Genomic DNA, 18,461 nt, shown 5'->3' with positions numbered 1-18,461 from the left:
AAAAATAACAAAATTTGTTTTATTCTTGGCAGATGACGACATCGGGAGCTCAGAGGGACATCTGATATCAACAGGTTGTAAAGTGGAAGATCATGGTATCATACCAGATACATATGAAGAGCCAGCCCTTATTCCAGATATACCCTCAGCCCTTCACAGCAAAAATCTATCAGCAGATTCTTCTAAACAGATTCCAACTACTGATTCATTACAGAATGTTAAACAGAGTAAAATTTATTCAGAAGATATTCTTGTTAGACATCATAGAATTCACACAGGGGAGAAGCCATTTTTATGTTCAGAATGTGGAAAATATTTTGACAATAAATCACATCTTATTAGACATCACAGAATTCACACGGGGGAGAAGCCATTTTCATGTTCAGAATGTGGGAAAGCTTTTAGTGATAAATCAGATCTCATTAGACATCATAGAATTCACACAGGAGAGAAACCATTCTTATGTTCAGAATGTGGGAAAGGTTTTAGTGATAAATCAGATCTCATTAGACATCATAGAATTCACACAGGAGAGAAACCATTCTTATGTACAGAATGTGGGAAAGGTTTTAAGCATAAATCACAGCTTGTTGCACATCAGAGAATTCACACAGGGGAAAAACCATTTTCATGTTCGGAATATGGGAAAGCTTTTGGTCATAAAGCAGTTCTCAATGGACATCAGCGAATTCATACACAGGAGGAACCAGGTTTATGTTCAGAATGTGGAAAAAGTTTTAAGCATAAATCACACCTTGTTACACATCAGAGAAATTGTAGAGGGGAGAAGCCCTATTCATGTTCAGAATGTGGAAAATATTTTAAGTATAAATCACGTCTTGTTGCACATCATCGAAATCACACAGAAGAGAAGCCATTTTCATGTTCAATATGTGGAAAGTATTTTAACTATAAGTCACAGCTTGTTGCACATCATCGAAATCACACAGGGGAGAAGCCATTTTCATGTTCAGAATGTGGAAAGTATTTTAAGTGTAAATCATATCTTGCTATACATCATCGAATTCACACAGGGGAGAATCCATTTCCATGTTCAGAATGTGGAAAGTATTTTAAGTGTAAATCATATCTTACTATACATCAGAGAACTCATACAGGGGAGAAGCCATTTTCATGTTCAGAATGTGGAAAATATTTTAAGCATAAATCACATCTTGTTAGACATCAGAGAATTCACACAGGGGAGAAGCCGTTTTTATGTTCAGAATGTGGGAAAGTTTTTAGTGATAAATCAGATCTCATTAGACATCACAGAAGTCACACAGGGGAGAAGCCATTCTTATGTTCAGAATGTGGGAAAGTTTTTAGTGATAAATCAGATCTCATTAGACATCAGGGACGTCACATAGGGGAGGAACGATGATTACGTTTTGAATGTGGGAAAGGTTTTAAGAGTAAATCACAGCTTGTTACACATCAGACAATTCACACAGGGGAGAAGCCATATTCATGTTCAGAATGTGAGAAATCTTTTTACCACAGATCAAATCTCGTTAAACATCAGAGAATTCACACAAAGGAAGAAGCCATTTTCACAACATTGGAAATGTTTTACTGTTTTACTAAGTTTTCCATTACATTATATGGCGTATTAACTAGAGATGAGCGAACGTACTCATCCGAGCTTGATGCTCGTTCAAGTATTAGGGTGCTCGAGATACTCGTTGCTCGAGCCAAGCACCACGCGGTACTCGAGGCAATTCCATTTCCTTCCCTGCATGTTTTGCGCCATTTTCTGGCCAATGGACATGCAAGGAAGGCATTACAAATTCCTCCTGTGACGTTCTAGCCCTATCCCACCCCCCTGCAGTGTGTGGCTGGCGAGATCAAGTGACCCCTGAGTATTTAAAGTGGGGCCGCCCGCGGCTCGCCACAGACACACACTGGGAGAGATCAGGGAGAGGGCTGCTGCTTATTTAGGGTACGTTCACACAAGCGTGTTTTTGTGCATACTTAGGTGCGTCCGCACCTATGTACGAGCAAAAACACGCGTGAACACAGCTGCGTGCTCGTTGTCAATGGAGCCGCGGCTGCTGCCAGTGGCTCCATTGAAAAGAATGCTCTGCCGGCCCCCTGCATTCTTTTTCAGGGAATGGCTTTACATACATTACTTTTCCCTGAAAAAGAAACCTTTTAGTGCAAAAAAAACAACAACAAAAAAAAAACTTACACTTCAGCCACTGCTGTGACCCTCGCGGGCATGAAGAACACATCTGCAGATGTTTCCTTCACTCCCGCTAGTTAAAAGAATTCCCTGCTGCTACATCTGCCACATCTGTGGCAGATGCAACAAAAGGAATTCTTCAATTCTTAACCACAGCTGTCACACATGACAGCTGCGGTAGAGAATCCTGCTGCCGACATCCCGTCAATGGCTTTTCAGGGAAGGGCTTCGTAAGCCCATCCCTGAAAAGCCATTTAAAATAGTGCAAAAAATAAAAGAAACAATACTCACCTCTCTTCAGCTGCCGGGGCTCAGCCCCGACTTCTAGCGCTGTCCCCGGCTCTGTAGTTCTGAGCTATCGGCAGCGGGGATTTAAAATCCCCGCCTGCTGGTAGCTCTGATTGTTGTTGGCTGAATTGCTTCAGCCAATCACAATCAGAGCTACCAGCAGGCGGTGATTTTAAATCCCCAGCTGCTGATAGCTCAGCAGCGCTACAGAGCCGGCGACAGTGGCAGAAGTCCCCGCTGAGCCCCGGCAGCTGTCAGTGGCTTTGCAGGGAAGGGCTTCGCAAGTCCTTTCCTGAAAAGCCTTTTAAAATAGTAAAAAAAAAAATATTCACCTGCCGAGGCTCAGCGTTGACTTCTGCTGCTGTCCCCACCTCTGTAGCTCTCAGCTTCCCCGGCTGCTGATAGCTCTAATTGTGATTAGCTGAAGTGCTTCAGCCAATCACAATCAGAGCTACCAGCAGGCGTGGATTTTAAATCCCCGGCTGCTGATAGTTCCGCGGCGCTACAGAGCCAGGAACAGCGGCAGAAGTCAACGCTGAGGCCCCCAGCAGCTGTCAATAGCTTTTCAAGGATGGGCTTCATAAGCCCTTCCCTGAAAAGCCAATTAAAAGTAGTGTAAAAAAAATATCTTACCTGTCTGCCGCTGCTTTATTCTCTACCACAGATATCACACATGTCAGCTGCAGTAGAGGATTCTGCTGCCGGCAATTGATTTCAGGGAAGGACTTTGAACATAAGCCCTTCCCTGAAAATCAAGTAAAAGTGGTTTTAAAAAAAAAAAAAAAAATCCCCTCCCTTTAGCTGCCGGGGCACAGCCGCGTCTTCTACTGCTGTCCCCTGCACTGTGATGCTGACCTATCAGCAGCCGGGGATTTAAAATCCCCGCCTGCTGAAAGAGCTGAATGTGATTGGCTGAGGTGCTCAGCCAATCACAGGCAGCTCTCACCTGTCATTCATTACATATGTAAAGCTCTTCCCTGAAAAACAATTCAGGTGTGCCAGCAGACCGGTGCGTTTAATAGAGCTGCTGGCAGCAGCAGCAGCATGTTGCCCCTCGCCTGCCCTATCCGTTCCTGTGTCGTTTCCATCACTTTCCTAGGTTTTCCAGATTTCCACAAATGAAAACCTTAGCGAAGCACCAGTCATATACAAAAATGCTCGAGTCGCCCATTGACTTCAATGGGGTTCGTTACTCGAAACGAACTCTCGAGCATCGTGGAAAGCTCGACTCGAGTAACCGAGCATTCGAGCATTTTGGTGATCGCTCATCTCTAGTATTAACCCCTTCCTAATGTATGCACCTCTTCATACATGACATGTATTTACTGTCCTTATCATTTGAAACTAGCCAGCAATACGAGATAATCACAGCTATTAACCATTTAAATATCACTACCCTGATAGGGAATGAGATATCCCAAGCATTCTCCCACAATGAGATGGCAAAGTGCCGTCCGGGTGTCATGGAAGCCTGGGGCCCTCTAAAGACCTCCAGGTCTGTCATACAGGTTTGCTTTTTAAAGCATGACACTGCGCCGTTTGTGTAAGCTAAATGATCGTAAGTTCAAGTTTTCTATGGTGACTTAATGAAGTAATAATAAGTAAAAAAGAATCAACTATTACAAAAAGTTAAAAGAAAACCTTTTTCCAATTTTCACATCAAAAAATAAAAAGGAACTATAGTTAAAAGTTGGTTTCCCTCCATCCTTAGAAGTTTATTAATGTCACATTATTAATGCCACAAGGTGAAGGTTATCTGACAGAAATATGCAAATTTACTTTTTTGGTTTCCCTGTCTCCAAGAAAAAAAACTGAATGTAAAGCAGTTAAAAAGTTGTATGTACCCTTCAGACTTCCCCATTTACCCCCCTCCCTTCTTTCCTTCAACCTCCCTATCCTCCTCCAGTTATGAAAAATTGTAACATACATTGTTTAAAACCAACACTGCATACTTGAAAATTTTGCTGTATAAGCTGTATGTATCGGAAATTCCAATAAAAACTCACTGTTAAAAAAAAAAAAAAAAAAAAGTTGTATGTACCTTATAAATGGTCCGGCTAGGCGTTTCACACCGCAGGAATCCAATGCCATAGATCGTAGTGTATGCCGGACAGCCATGAAAACAGCGGCCAATATTGCGCTCGTGTGAAAAAGCCCTAATCCTGTAAAACACCTAGCCCTCACACAGCTGCATCAATGAAAGGTTAAAAAAGGGGTTAAAAGTTGGCGACAAAAGGCAATCTTACTTTTTTGTAGCACCGCACAAAAAAATTACACAGAAATTTGGCACTGCCGTAATCAAAGTGCTTCAGAGAATAAAGATAACACATCACTTTTACTAGTCTGTAAACACCTTATTAGGACACTTCCTATTCTTATACACTGTGTGTGTGTGTGTAAGCCCTCACCGACTGGCTCGCCACTAATTCTTTAACTTCCCAATGTCGTACATACATGAATTTTGGCAGGAGCATTCTTTAGGTCCCAAATAGGAAAAGTGAAGGGGTCACAACTTGATTATTCAATGCTAATTGCAAAAGTATTGGCACCCCTATGTAATGTACCTAATCTAATTCTCTAACTTCCTGGTGTCGTACAAACATGAAATTTGGGAAGATCATTCCTTAGGTCTAAAAGAGGAAAAGTAAAGGGTCACAACTTGAAAATTCAATGCTAATTACAAAAGTATTGGCACCCCTGTGTAATGTAACTTCCCAGTGTCATACAAACATAAAATTTGGCACAACCATTCTTTTGGTCCTAAATAGGAAAAGTAAAGGGGTCACAACTTGATTATTCAATGCTAAGTGCAAAAGTAAGTGCACCACTATGTAATGTAACTTCCTGGTGTTGTACAAGCGTGAAATTTGGCGCGAGCATTCTTTAGGTCCTAAATGAGGAGGGTGGGAGGGGTGGCACATTTTGCAGAGAGACATTGGTACCTGTAGCCTGAGGAGAATTTAACGCTCCTCTATGTGAATACATATTTTATTCTTTGGTTATTCTAAAGTAACCTTGACTTCATAAAATTTTCAGTGCAAACAACACGTAAAGAATTAACTCAGGTGTGGTCGGGTATATCAGCTAGTTCTTTCATATGTGGCAACTTCACACCAGAATATTCCTGAGGAAAGCATTATTTTTAGCCAGAAAAGGAATACCATTATGTTGGATGGATTAAAAAAAACATCGCTATCTATGTGGAGAAAATTATTTTATTCAGTTGTGCATATAACTACACAATTTAAAAGGAATGTAAATGCCGCTATAGGTTTGACAAGGTATGACATCTGTGGTGTAATCCCCCCCCCCCCAACCCTCTTTCTTCCTATCCTCCACACTTGTCTCTCCTTGTCCATATCCATACTCCAAAGACGTCCCCATTGATGGGTGTATTCTCGGGGGTGGGACCTGTGACCTCTTAAACGATCCTTGTTCTAATTAAAATTATGATGTTTTGGTCTTTCATATTTAGGAGGCTTCGCTTTCCTATTGCTCCTTCTGTACACCAATTTGTCATGCAATATATGCTATAGTTCTATAATTTTGTTTGATGTTAAACTTTTTCAATAAAACAAGTTTAAAAAAATGATGAGAGTATGATGTTGCCACTGATTCATCTAGCAATGCCAACAAAGAGACCTGTAGGGTGTGTGGAAGTGGCATACCAATTATAAGACCAAGGAGGTCAGTGACCTCCACTCAAAAAGACTGAATCACAAGGCAACTCCATAGTATTTGGAGACATTGATCACATTGTAGAGTGGGAACTCTTCATTTTGAAAAGTCTACTCGGGTAAGATGACACTGATGTAGGATATATAGCTGGATAATCTTAGTGGCTGCTGGTGAGACCAGCATATATGAGAATATAGCTGGGGTCCAGTCCTCATCCATGAGGGAAGGAATGAGCTCGCTCCATTTATCCGCAACACCCAGACATACATAAGAGAGGGAGAGTATTCAAAAAGATATAGAAAAGCTTGCACAGTGGGCAGCAACTAACAGAATGGTATTTAACAAGGAGAAATGCAAAGTCCTGCATCTGGGCAAGTTGGTCTTCTCATCCATCCTCCTAGTAGATGGCCATGGAATAAGAAAATGGAACAGGATTCTAGAGGTGAACAACTGGCTACGTCGATGGTGCCGTCAGCAAAGATTTGAATTACCTATATGATGGACTGCTTGCTAAAGACGTGTTGCACCTTACAAAAACAGGTAAGCACATTTTTGGTGGGTGCCTTGCTTCACTCATTAGGAGAGCTTTAAACTAGAACAATATGCGAAGGGAAGTGAAAAGCCAGGTAAAAATATACATCTAAGTAATACATTTGAGACCCTATTAGAAGTGGAAATAAATAAATAAGTTACTCGCTTTTTTCGAGTAACTGACTACTCGTGTGAAAAGATTTGGGGTGTGGCGGGCCGGGGGGGGGGGGGGGGAGGAAGAGAAATCTTCCCCCTGTTCCCCCTCGCTCCACCCCCCCCCCAAAATCTTTTCGGACGAGAAGGCAGTTACACGAAAAAAGCGATGCTCATTCAAGTAATTGCTCTAAATGCATGCTCGCTCATCTTTAGAAAGAAAGAACAAAGACAAAAAATTCAGAAGGCAAGTGGAGGAGCAAGAGACACCGATCACAAACTAAAATGTTTTTATACAAATGTACAGAGCATAGGAAAAAACAAGGAAAAATATGATGTCATAGGCATCACGGAAACTTGGTGGAATGATACACATGATTAGAATTAGATAGCAGCGAGCACCAAAATGCTCGCCCGCTCATTGCTCGAGTCGCAGGTAATGCTCGAGAACTCGATTCGAGTAACAAACCCCATTGAAGTCAATAGGCAACTCAAGCATTTTTGTATGGGACCAATGCTCTGCATAGGTCATGACTTGTCAAACACCAGAAAACATCAGAAAGTCATGAAAACACCACAGAAAAGGATAGGGAAGGGCAGGGGCAGCATGCATGGCTGCATCTGAGGCTCTCAGGTCCCAGTATTAAGCCAAAATCGGGGAAAGAGTCTGGCGTCACTGCTCTAACAATTTACTTCAGACAAACCATTAGGAAGGCACACGCGCTGGCACATCTTAGCTAAGCACCACACTACCTGCAACCAAGGACATTCACTGCCTGTGGGTGACATCACTGCCTCTTCTGGGTTACATGCTGGCATTGCTGTCCAAGCCCCCTGCACGACCCTGCATCCACAGCACACACAAAAGTTTCCCTGCGCAGCATTCAGCTGCCCTCATGCCACACGCTCGCTTTATTGCCATGTCTATTTATAGGTGCGTACAGGATGAGGAGGAACCGGAGGCACACACTGCAGAGGGTTGGCAGCGCTAGGCAGCGGCCCTCTTTGAAAGTGTGGGCGATAGTCCACAATGCTGTTAAGAATTGATGATAAATTGACGTACGATCATCATTCCAATCCCATGCCACCTCCGTCACAAAATTGTCAGGAGCCGCAAACGTGGGCATAAAGGGGACTCAGGTGCCAGCACTTCTACACATCTCCACAATGCAGCAATACTCTCTGTGGGAAGCACGTGAGCGGGCCCTGGGTCAGGCTTGGACCCAGCCTCCACCTTGTGTGACCCAAGGTGCCGTGAGTTACATAGCAATAGGAAATGCATGTGTCCACACACTATTCATTGTGTGTAGGTGTCAGATAGCTCCACACCGCAAGAAGAAGTCTTTGAGTTCCTTGGGCTTGCCTATGCTGTCAGTGCACAAAGATGGTATTACACAGGAAGAAATCAGAGTGCCCAAACATGGCAGAGTTTCACCCCGCTAAGGACCTCGGCCTTGGCCCACATTTCTGCCCTAGTCAGTCAGTATATTTGTGCCAGATAGGTAAAACACCGTGATGGGAAGTCTTTGTGCACCAACAGTATAGGCAGACCCCTCAAACATTGGTGTACCAAGAGTATAGGCGGCCCTCAGTAACATTTCTGTAGCAAACGTATAGGCAGACCCCCAGTAACATTTCTGCAGCAAAAGTATAGGCAGACCCCAGTAACATTTCTGTAGCAAAAGTATAGGCAGACCCCAGTAACATTTCTGTAGCAAAAGTATAGGCAGACCCCTATAACATTTCTGTAGCAAGAGTGTAGGCAAACCCCTGAAACATTGTTGTACCAATAGTATAGGCGGACCCTATTAACATTTCTGTAGCAAATGTATAGACGGACCCCTGTAACATTTCTGTAGCAAAAGTGTAGGCGGACCCCAGTAACATTTCTGTAGCAAAAGTATAGGTGAACCCCTTAAACTATTCAGTAGAAACTGCATAGGAGGACCCCAGTAACATTTCATTAGCAAAATTATGGCCAACCTCTGAAACATTGGTGTATTAAGAGTATAGGCGGAGCCCAGTAACATTTCTGTAGAAAACGTATAAACAGACCCCAGTAACATTTCTGTGGCAGTATAGGTAGACCCTTGTAACATTTCTGTAGCAAGAGTATAGGCAAACCCCTGAAACATTAGTGTACCAAGAGCATAGGCAGACCCCAGTAATATTTCAGTAGCAAAAGTATAGGCAGACCCCTGAAACATTGGTGTACCAAGAGCATAGGTGGACCCCAGTAATATTTCAGCAGCAAAAGTATAGACAGACCCCAGTAACATTTCTGTAGTAAGCAACTATGAAACAATAAAAATGTTCCTTTTAACTAAGTTTTTTTCACTTGCATCATCCTATGCTGCCACTTCTTTGTTATCTTTTCTCCATATATTTAAAGGGGCATATGTCCATAGCCCCGTAGTTGGCTTTGCATTTTTGCGGACCTGTAGTGGTCCTTTTCTGTCTCTGCCCCCTATAAGTAATTTTTACTGCGGGGGGTTTTCTGTGAGTGCCGTGGCTTGTGTTTTTTGATCTTGTAGCAAAAGTATAGACGGACCCAAGTAACATTTCTGTAGTAAAAGTATAGGCAGACCCCTGTAACATTTCTGTAGCAAGAGTATAGACGAACCCCTGAAATATTGGTGTACCAAGAGTATAGGCGGGCTCCTCAAACCATTCAGTAGAAAAGGTGTAGGTAGAGCCCAGTAACATTTCTGTAGCAAGAGTGTAGGCGAACCCCTGAAACATTGGTGTACCAAGAGTGTAGGCGAAGGCTGGAAAAATTAGATAACAGTATAGGCGAGGGCCAGAAAAATTGGTGTACAAAGAGTAAAAGTGCACCCCTGAAAAATTGTTCAACCGCGAGGGCAGGTGAAACCCATAAACATTTTTTAAAGATACAGCTCGGTGTTGCTTAATTTGTAACAGAGCCTGGAGGCAGCCCTGTGAAAAAAAATTGGTTTCTGTTAAAGTATCAATGCTTTTGAAACTGAAAAATTCTAAAAAACTTTTAAACAGAGCCTTTTGGGCCGCAGAAAAATTGGCAGTTCAGCGTGATGACATGCTGTTTTAGGAGGAGTAGGAGGAGTAATAATATCCGAGGGTGATTGATAAAGCTAATTACCCCTTTTGTTGTGGTGATAGAGGATGCTTTTTTTGCCGTGGAGAAGAGAAGTCTGGGGAAATCCAGCATTTGTTCATTTTTATGAATGTAAGCATGTCAGCACTGGCAGTTGACAGCGGCGGGTACGCTTATCCGTGATGATTCCCCCAGCTGCACTAAACACCCCCTCTGAAGATACGCGCCTCTAGGGCGTACAGCGCAAGTTCGTGTCATGTGTCCGGCTTTGACACCCAATAGTTGTATGGAGCAGAGGCATCACGGAGGACAATGGTCTGATCGGCTACGTACTCCCTCACCATCTTTTTACAGTGCTCTCTCCGACTCAGCCTTGACTGAGGAGTGGTGACACAGTCTTGCTGGGGAGCCATAAAGCTGGAAAAGGCCTTGGAGAGTGTTCCCCTGCCTGCGCTGGACATGCTGCCTGATCCCCGCTCCTCCCCTGCTACTGGGCCCTCGGAACTGTGTCTTCTGCCACTAGCACTGTCAGAAGGGAACTTTAGCATCACTTTTCCCACCAGGGCCCTGTGGTATTGCATCACTCTCGTACCACTTTCCTCTTCAGGAATGAGAGTGGAAAGGTTCTCCTTATACCATGGGTCGAGAAGGGTGTACACCCAATAATTTCGTGTTGGCCAGAATGTGTCTAACGCGAGGGTCACGTGAAAGGCAGCCTAAGATGAAGTCAGCCATGTGTGCCAGGGTCCCAGTATGCAACACATTGCTGTCCTCACTAGGAAGATGACTTCCAGGATCCTCCTCCTGTACAGCCCATACACGCTGAGCAGATGAGAGGCAAGCAGCATGGGTACCCTCTGCAGTGTGCCCAGCTGTCTCTTCCCCCTTCTCCTTCTCCCCCTCCCTCTCCTCCTCCAAAATGCGCTGAGATGTAGACATGAGGGTGGTTCGGCTATCAAGCGACATACTGTCATCCCCCCGTCTCCTGTTCCAACCGCAAAGCGTTGGTCTTTATGCTTTGCAGTCCACTTCTCAGCAGGCAAAGCAGCGGGATGGTAACGGTAATGATTGCCGCATCGCTGCTCACCATCTGGGTAGACTCCTCAAAGTTTCTGAGTACCTGGCAGATATCTGCCATCTATGCCCACTCCTCAGTAAAGAATTGTGGAGGCTGACTACCACTCCACCGCCCATGTTGCAGCTGGTATTCCACTATTGCTCTACGCTGCTTATACAGTCTGGCCAACATGTGCAGCATAGAATTCCAGCGTGTGGGCACGTCGCACAGCAGTCGGTGTTCTGGCAGCTGAAACCGATGTTGCATGCTCCTCAGGATGGCAGCATCCGTAGTGGACATGGGGAAATGTGCGCAGCCATGGCGCACCTTGCCGAGCAGGTCAGACAAGTGGGGGTAGTTTTTCAGAAACCACCAGATTGAAGATGTGGGCCAGGCATGGCACGTGTGTGAGGCTGCCGATCTACAGAGCTGCCACCAGGTTATGCCAGTTGTCACACACGACCATGCCCGGTTGGAGGCTTAGCGGCTAAAGCCAGAGGTCAGTCTGCTCTGTCAAACCCTGCAACAGCTCGGGGGCCATGTGCCTCTTGTCACCTAAGCTGATTAGTTTCAGTACAGCTTGCTGACACTTGCCCACCGCTGTGCTGCCGCGCTGCACGCTACCGACTGCTGGCGACGTGCTCACACTTCTTCATTGAGAGGTATACGTGCCAGGTCGGGAGGCGCTCGTGCCTATCTCCTGGGAGGGGGATTGGATCTGTGTGGCAGGCTGGGGCACAGGGGAAGAGGCAGTGGTGTGACCTGGAGGTGGAGAATGGCCTTCGTTCCACCTTGTGGGGTGCTTGGCCATCATATGCCTGCGCATGCTGGTGGTGGTGAGGCTGGTAGTGATGTCGCCCCCGGTTGATCTTGGTGCGACACAGGTTGCACACCACTGTTCGTCAGTCGTCCACGCTCTCACTAAAAAATATCCACACCCTTGAACACCTAGCCCTCTGCACAGAGCCTTGCCATGAGGGGGTGCTTTGGGAAACAGTTGGGAGATTCTTTGCTCTGATCCTGCCTCTACCCCTGGCCACTCCACTGCCTCTTCCAACCTGTCCTGCTGCTGCACTTGTCTCCCCCTCTGAAGCCCTGTCCTCAGTAGGCTTAGCAAACCAGGTGGGGTCAGTCACTTCATCATCCAGCTGCTCTTCCTCTGAATCCTCTGTGCGCTCCTCCCTCGGACTTACTGCCCTTACTACTACCTCACTGACAGACAACTGTGTCTCATCATCCTCATCCACGAAAAGCTCTTAAGACAGTTGCCGGAAGTCCCCAGCCTCAACACCCGGACTCCGGGAACTTTCCACAGGTTAGGCATTGGTCACGACAAACTCCTCAGGTGAGAGAGGAACCATTTTTTCCCACTCATGGCAAAGACCTGAGAAAAGTTCCTGGGAGTCTGCCTGCTCATCAGAATATGTCATTTTCATGGAATGAGGAGGCAGGAAGGAAGGAGGAGCGGCCACCAAAGGATTCAGAGTTGTAGTCCCTAGGCCGGGAGTAGTGGACTGCGTAGAAGACTGGGTTGTTGATACATTGCTGGATGCATTTTCTGCCATCCACAACAGCACCTGCTCACACTACTCTGTAATAAAAGTCTACCACGCGGACCCGTAAATTGTGATATGAAGCTGGGGACCCCAGAAACTTGCCTCTCTCCTAATCCCGCAGCAGCAGGCTGTGATTCACCATGACCAGGAACTTGGCCTGTGCCCACACCCTCACTTGGACGTCCGCTTCCCAACCCTTACCCCTACTCCTCATCATGGCAGATTAAGAATAGAGCAGGGCCCAAATAAATTACCCCACTGTACAGCACTGACAACTGTGGCTTAATTTACCACACACAGAGACTTGTAGATAGCGGAGGCTCTATGCTGTGACTTTATAAAAATTAACCTGCTGTCTTGCGCTGATATCTAGGGGTAATTTACCGCTCACAGAGACTTGTAGATAGTAGAGGCTGTGTGGAGTGGGAGAAGACTAAAGCCAGTGGATAATGCTGGTAACTGCGGCTATCTCAACCCCACCAAGGAAAGGGTATTAGGAGATGTTCTGCACAGCGGCAGAGCTGAAATACTTTGCAGTGGCCCAGGTAATATTACAGTACTGTTTAGCGGTGAGACCTCTGTCTAATGCACTGCAGACACAGAACAGTATAAATGAAGTCGTTCGCAGTAGGCTAGGAAATATTAGAGAGCAATTTCACAGTGAGAGCTGGTTGTACGGCACTGCAGTCTGAGAATGCAATCATGAAGCGCAAAGACTATTTTCTAATTGCGCTGGTTTAGGGGCGGATGGTGCTATCTGACAATTCTCTTTACAGAATTCTGAAGTGAAAGCAATGGTCCTTGATTCCCAATTCATAGAGGGATTGTGGGTAGAGAACCAGGAGATCCCGAAAATCACCGGAAGTTTAGGGGATTAGATGAGCTGGAAGCTGATTGTTTCTTGATGGTCAGGTGACAGGTCCCAAGGACAAGGATGACTCATCTATGGTTTCCATATTAATCAGTATTGGCTGAAGTCTGGTGGCAATGTTTTTGTCACAAGCAGATTTTTAATCCATAAAGTTTCCTACTGCTCCTGAATCCAACATTGCTGAACAGTGCGTTTTCCGATTACCCGTTAATATCTCTATTGGGAGGGCAAAATGGTACAGCGGGAGATGGGTTTTCACACCATCTTGCATTACTGGTGCAAAAGTGTGTTTAGTGGCATTCCCCTTTTGTGACGGTTAGATTGGTTGTGGCCTTGATGTTGGCTAGGGCGAGTGTCCTTTTGAACTTGTTTGGACAATTTAAAGCATAATGTCCCTGGTTTTCAAAATAAAGGCACAGATTATCAGCACAGCATCCTTCTTTTTCAGCAGTGAAAAGGTGTTTGCGGATGACATCGACCTGCAACGGTTCTGGTGCGGCTTCAGTCCTTGGCGGAGGACTCAATGTGGAATAAGGGGTGCTGGTGTTAAAACCCTGCAGTCTCTCTTTTTTTCGCCACTAGGAAAGTGTTACCGTGCAGGGCGGCGCGGGGTCCCCCGCTCAGCGTGCGCTGCCCTGGCTTCGGCTCCAGTGTCCTGGAGCTCTGACGTCAGGTGTTACCGTGCAGGGCGGCGCGGGGTCCCCCGGTCAGTGCGCACCGCCTCGGCTTTGGCTCAGCGTCCTGGAGCTCGGATGTCAGGGCCTCCCCGGCGACGGGAGGTGGACGGTGGGCGGCGGTGTGGGCGTGTCCGCCCGTAGGGTGTCGGCCGCACGCCTCCACCTCTATTGTGCAGTAGTGGGGGAGTTGGCTCTTCCCCCCTCCGCCCCTGGGCGGAGCCCTGTAGTCATAAGACTGGCGGTGACGTGAGCTCACCGCAAGTTATTGGTTCTGTCATCTCCTAGTTAGTCCTGTCTGCAGTTCTTCTCAGTCAGTACGCTAGTTTGCTCGTCAGCTTCCTTTTCCAGCTTTGCCTCGTGCTCAGTATTTTCTGTTTGGTCACTCCATCTGCCTTCCTTGTCGGTACTTTGTCCTCCGTTAGTTAGGTACATCTAGTGCAGTCGCCAGGTCCCTAGCCAGGGTAGGGACCGCCGTCCAGTTGTCCACCTGGGGTTAGCCAGGTCGAGGCAAGTAGGCAGGGACAGTGGGTTGCGGTATGTTCAGGGCACCCCACCTGGCGCTCGGGGGGGGGGGGGGGGGGGTCAGAGTGCCGTAACAGAAAGTCTCTAGTCAATTCAGATGCACAGCTGAATGAAGTCTTTTAGGTTATCAGGAGTCTGCATTCTGGCAAGTTCATCCTTTACCCACTTACATAATCTCTGTTGGAATTGTCTCTGTTGTGCAGCTGGATTCCACGTAGTATCATTCGCCTAGCGACAAGGTACTTTGAAATAGACTGTCACCCTTGTCGTAGATTCAGATCATCAAAGATTTGACCCATAGCAGTTGTGAAGGCATTGAGGCTAACAGCAGATTACTATTGGTTCTATGTACAGCAAGACCCATGCAAGCGCCTCATCAGTGAGGAGGTAATGATGAAAAACGCCTTCTTCCTGTGACTGGTAAACAAAGTGGGCTGCATCTAAAAATAAATCCTGCAAATTTCCGTGTCAGTAGCATGCGGACATCTGGCACTGAATTGCGCATCTCCAAGGCTCGCCTCCAAAACCCCTCGATCTCTTGTTGTATAGCAGTAACCCTTTCCTGGTTGGAGGCACAAAACTCTTGAAACTCTGTCACCTGTTTCCTGAGTGTGGCCACTATGGACTCCATTTTGTGGCATGATTATTTTGTAACTACTTACCGATGCTTGATAGGCGCTATGGGTGTAGTAGCTGTGTGGGCTGGAGAGTAGTCATTAGGAAGCTGGAGGTCATCAGCAGATAGTCAAAGTTGCAGTACAATGAATGAGGTGAAAAGCGTAGTCAGATGGAAGCCAGGAGTCATTATTCGGTAGTCACAGTTGCAGTACAATGGATGAGGCAGAAAGCATAGTCAAATGGAAGCATAAATAGTGGAGGAGCGCGTAATGTGAAGCTTGACCAGATAGTGCTGTGAAGCAGAATAATTATGCAAGGAGGGAGTGGCAGGGCCAGGTCTATATAAAGGGCAAATTCGGGAAGGAACAAAACAGAGAGTGGACTACACAGGGAAGAAACAGAACCAGGAACATAAAACTAAGAATCAGAGGGAGCTATTCAGCATGCTGAATAGCTTAGCATGAAGGGCTGCTTCTCAGGGTGCAGGAGGTTGCAGGTTTGAATCTTGACACATTGAGCTTTATCGCAAGATAGTGATTAGAGATGAGTGAACGAACTCGGTAAGGCCGGTTTTGCAATCGAGCACCGCGATTTTTGAGTACTTCACTACTCGGGTGAAAAGATTCGGGGGGTGCTGTGGGTGAGTGGGGGGTTGTAGAGGGGAGTGGGGGGGGAGGGGGAGAGAGAGCTCCCCACTGCTACCCCCACTCCACCACGTCACCCCCCGGCGACCCCCGAATCTTTTCACCCAAGTAGCCAGGTACTCAAAAATAGCGGTGCTTAACGAAGTAATTACTCGAAACGAGTACGTTCGCTCATCTCTAATAGTGATTATTTTAAAAGTAGAAAAGTGAAAACAAAAAAAAAAAAGTGCTGCAGCTGGAAGAGATTAAATGCTACTATTAAAAAAGCAAACTACAACTCGTCCTGGAAAAAACAAGCTCTTACACAGCTATGTCAATGGAAACAAAAAAGTGATGGCACTCAAAAGGAGAGAGTAAACACAACTAAAAATGATAATTCAGCCAATTGTCAGTATTCTTTGGGTCATACGATGTTCAATAAAAATGATTTAGGCCGAATGGCCACAGACGGATAATCACTGAGGAATTGCGGTCAGATACCCATCGCAAATCCCACAGCAATAGCTGTTCATAGACATGCTATGTTAACAGTTACTTCCATGGTCACGATTTTCCGCTCGCGGGGGAGAACTGCAGCATGTTTAAGTCATTGTGGAAAATCACACGGATGGCTTCCATTGCAGTCAATGGAAGCTGTCCATCCTGCGATACTCCATGCTGTGAGCACAGCGGATGTATTGTGGGAAATTGCGTCACCGCCCAGCACTGCACTGCGCATGCAACCGGAAGAAACTCTCGACACAGATCCGGAAAGGTGAGTATAGAGTCTCTGGAGGGCGCCGGGTCTGATTCCACTGAGAGATTTCGCAGGCGGAATCTGACCCGGTCGTGGGCCTAAGGCCTAAGTCTGTAGTTAGTTACATGTACATTACACACATATACGGCCCCATACACAGTTTAATGTCTCAAATATACTTTGAAATGAAAGTAAACAACAAATAAACTAGTTAAGATGAATTAAAATAATGGATTAACTCTGTTTCACCAAATTAAATTTAGATGTTTTACTCTTCACAGTCGCCCCCTCTAGCTGATGTAGCTTTAAACAATCGAGGCATTCTTTCTACAGTTGCATTCAGATATTGTTCAGACATTTCTTCCCAACATTGTTGCAGAAGTTCCCATAAATGTGCTGCACTTGTAGGTTGCTTCGCTTTCACCCTTCTGGCCAGTTTATCCCAAACAAGCTCAATGGGGTTTAAGTCTGGAGACTGCAGGCCTTTCCATTTTTTGAAGTCTACTTATTTTCTTTAGTTTTGATAAAAGGATTAAGTTTGTTTTGGCTCATGGTTTTGCTGTAATATGAACACCTGACCAACTAGACGTACACCAGAGGGTAATCCATGGTGTATAAAAATGCTGTGGAAGGCCTTTTTAGTCCAAAGTGCAAGACACTCAGCTTACGGCAATTTACTGGACAAAAAAATTCTGGATGCAGGACCTTTTCTTCCAGTTTTCGTGCCGGAAAATCTAAATAGAGGTTCCAATGTACCAATGTAGATGTAAAAGCAAACTTACGCAGATACATGTAGCCCCCTACATGTACATTACACACACATACATACGGCCCGCTACATGTACATTACACACACATACGGCCCCCTACATGTACATTACACACACATACAGCTCTCTACATGTACATAACACACTCTGCTCCGCTCCTCCGTCTCACACACGCTCGGCTCCGCTCCTCCGTCCCCCACACGCTCGGCTCCGCTGCTCCGTCGCACACACGCTTGGCTCCGTCGCTCCGTCGCACACACGCTCGGCTCCGTTGCTCCACCGCACATACGCTCAGCTTCGCTCCTCCGTCTCGCACATGCTCAGCTCCGCTTCTCCGTCTCACACATGCTCGGCTCTGCCCCTCCGTCTCACGTACGCTCGGCTCTGCTCCTCCGTCTCACATGTTCGGCTCTGCTCCTCCGTCTCACACGCTCGGCTCCGCTCCTCCGTCTCTCACACACTCTGCTCCGCTCCTCTGTCTCTCACACACTCTGCTCCGCTCCTCCGTCTTACACACGCTCGGCTCCGTCCCCCACACGTTCAGCTCCACTCCTCCATCCCCCACACACTCGGCTCCGCTGCTCCGTCGCACACACGCTTGGCTCCGTCGCACACACGCTCGGCTCCGTCGCACACACGCTCGGCTCCGCTGCTCCGTCGCACACGCGCTCGGCTCCGTCGCACAGACGCTCGGCGTCGCTCTTCCGTCTCGCACACGCTCGTCTCCGCTCCTCCGTCTCGCACACGCTCAGCCCCTCCGTCTCACGTACGCTCGGGTCTGCTCCTCCGTCTCACGTACGCTCGGCTCTGCTCCTCCGTCTCACGTACGCTCGGCTCTGCTCCTCCGTCTCACGTACGCTCGGCTCTGCTCCTCCGTCTCACGTACGCTCGGCTCTGCTCCTCCGTCTCTCACACGCTCGGCTCTGCTCCTCCGTCTCACACTCTCGGCTCTGCTCCTCCGTCTCACACTCTCGGCTCTGCTCCTCCGTCTCACACTCTCGGCTCTGCTCCTCCGTCTCACACACGCTCGGCTCTGCTCCTCCGCCTCACACACGCTCGGCTCTGCTCCTCCGCCTCACACACGCTCGGCTCTGCTCCTCCG

The 18,461-nt window shown here is 46.8% G+C and overlaps 1 protein-coding gene across 1 annotated transcript in view; it reads left to right on the top strand.

Moving 5' to 3' along the window:
- The window catches only part of LOC136624528 (zinc finger protein 585A-like), a 99,409-nt gene that overhangs the window by 64,098 nt on the left and 16,850 nt on the right, over window positions 1-18,461 (top strand). The window contains exon 6 of the mRNA XM_066598511.1: window positions 33-1,352. Coding sequence (XP_066454608.1) covers window positions 33-1,352 — 1,320 coding nt within the window. The remainder of the gene's footprint in view (window positions 1-32; window positions 1,353-18,461) is intronic.

This window comes from Eleutherodactylus coqui, chromosome 4 (assembly GCF_035609145.1).
Source record: "Eleutherodactylus coqui strain aEleCoq1 chromosome 4, aEleCoq1.hap1, whole genome shotgun sequence".
NCBI classification, from domain to species: domain Eukaryota; kingdom Metazoa; phylum Chordata; class Amphibia; order Anura; family Eleutherodactylidae; genus Eleutherodactylus; species Eleutherodactylus coqui.
This window is presented reverse-complemented; position numbering and strand designations above follow the sequence as displayed.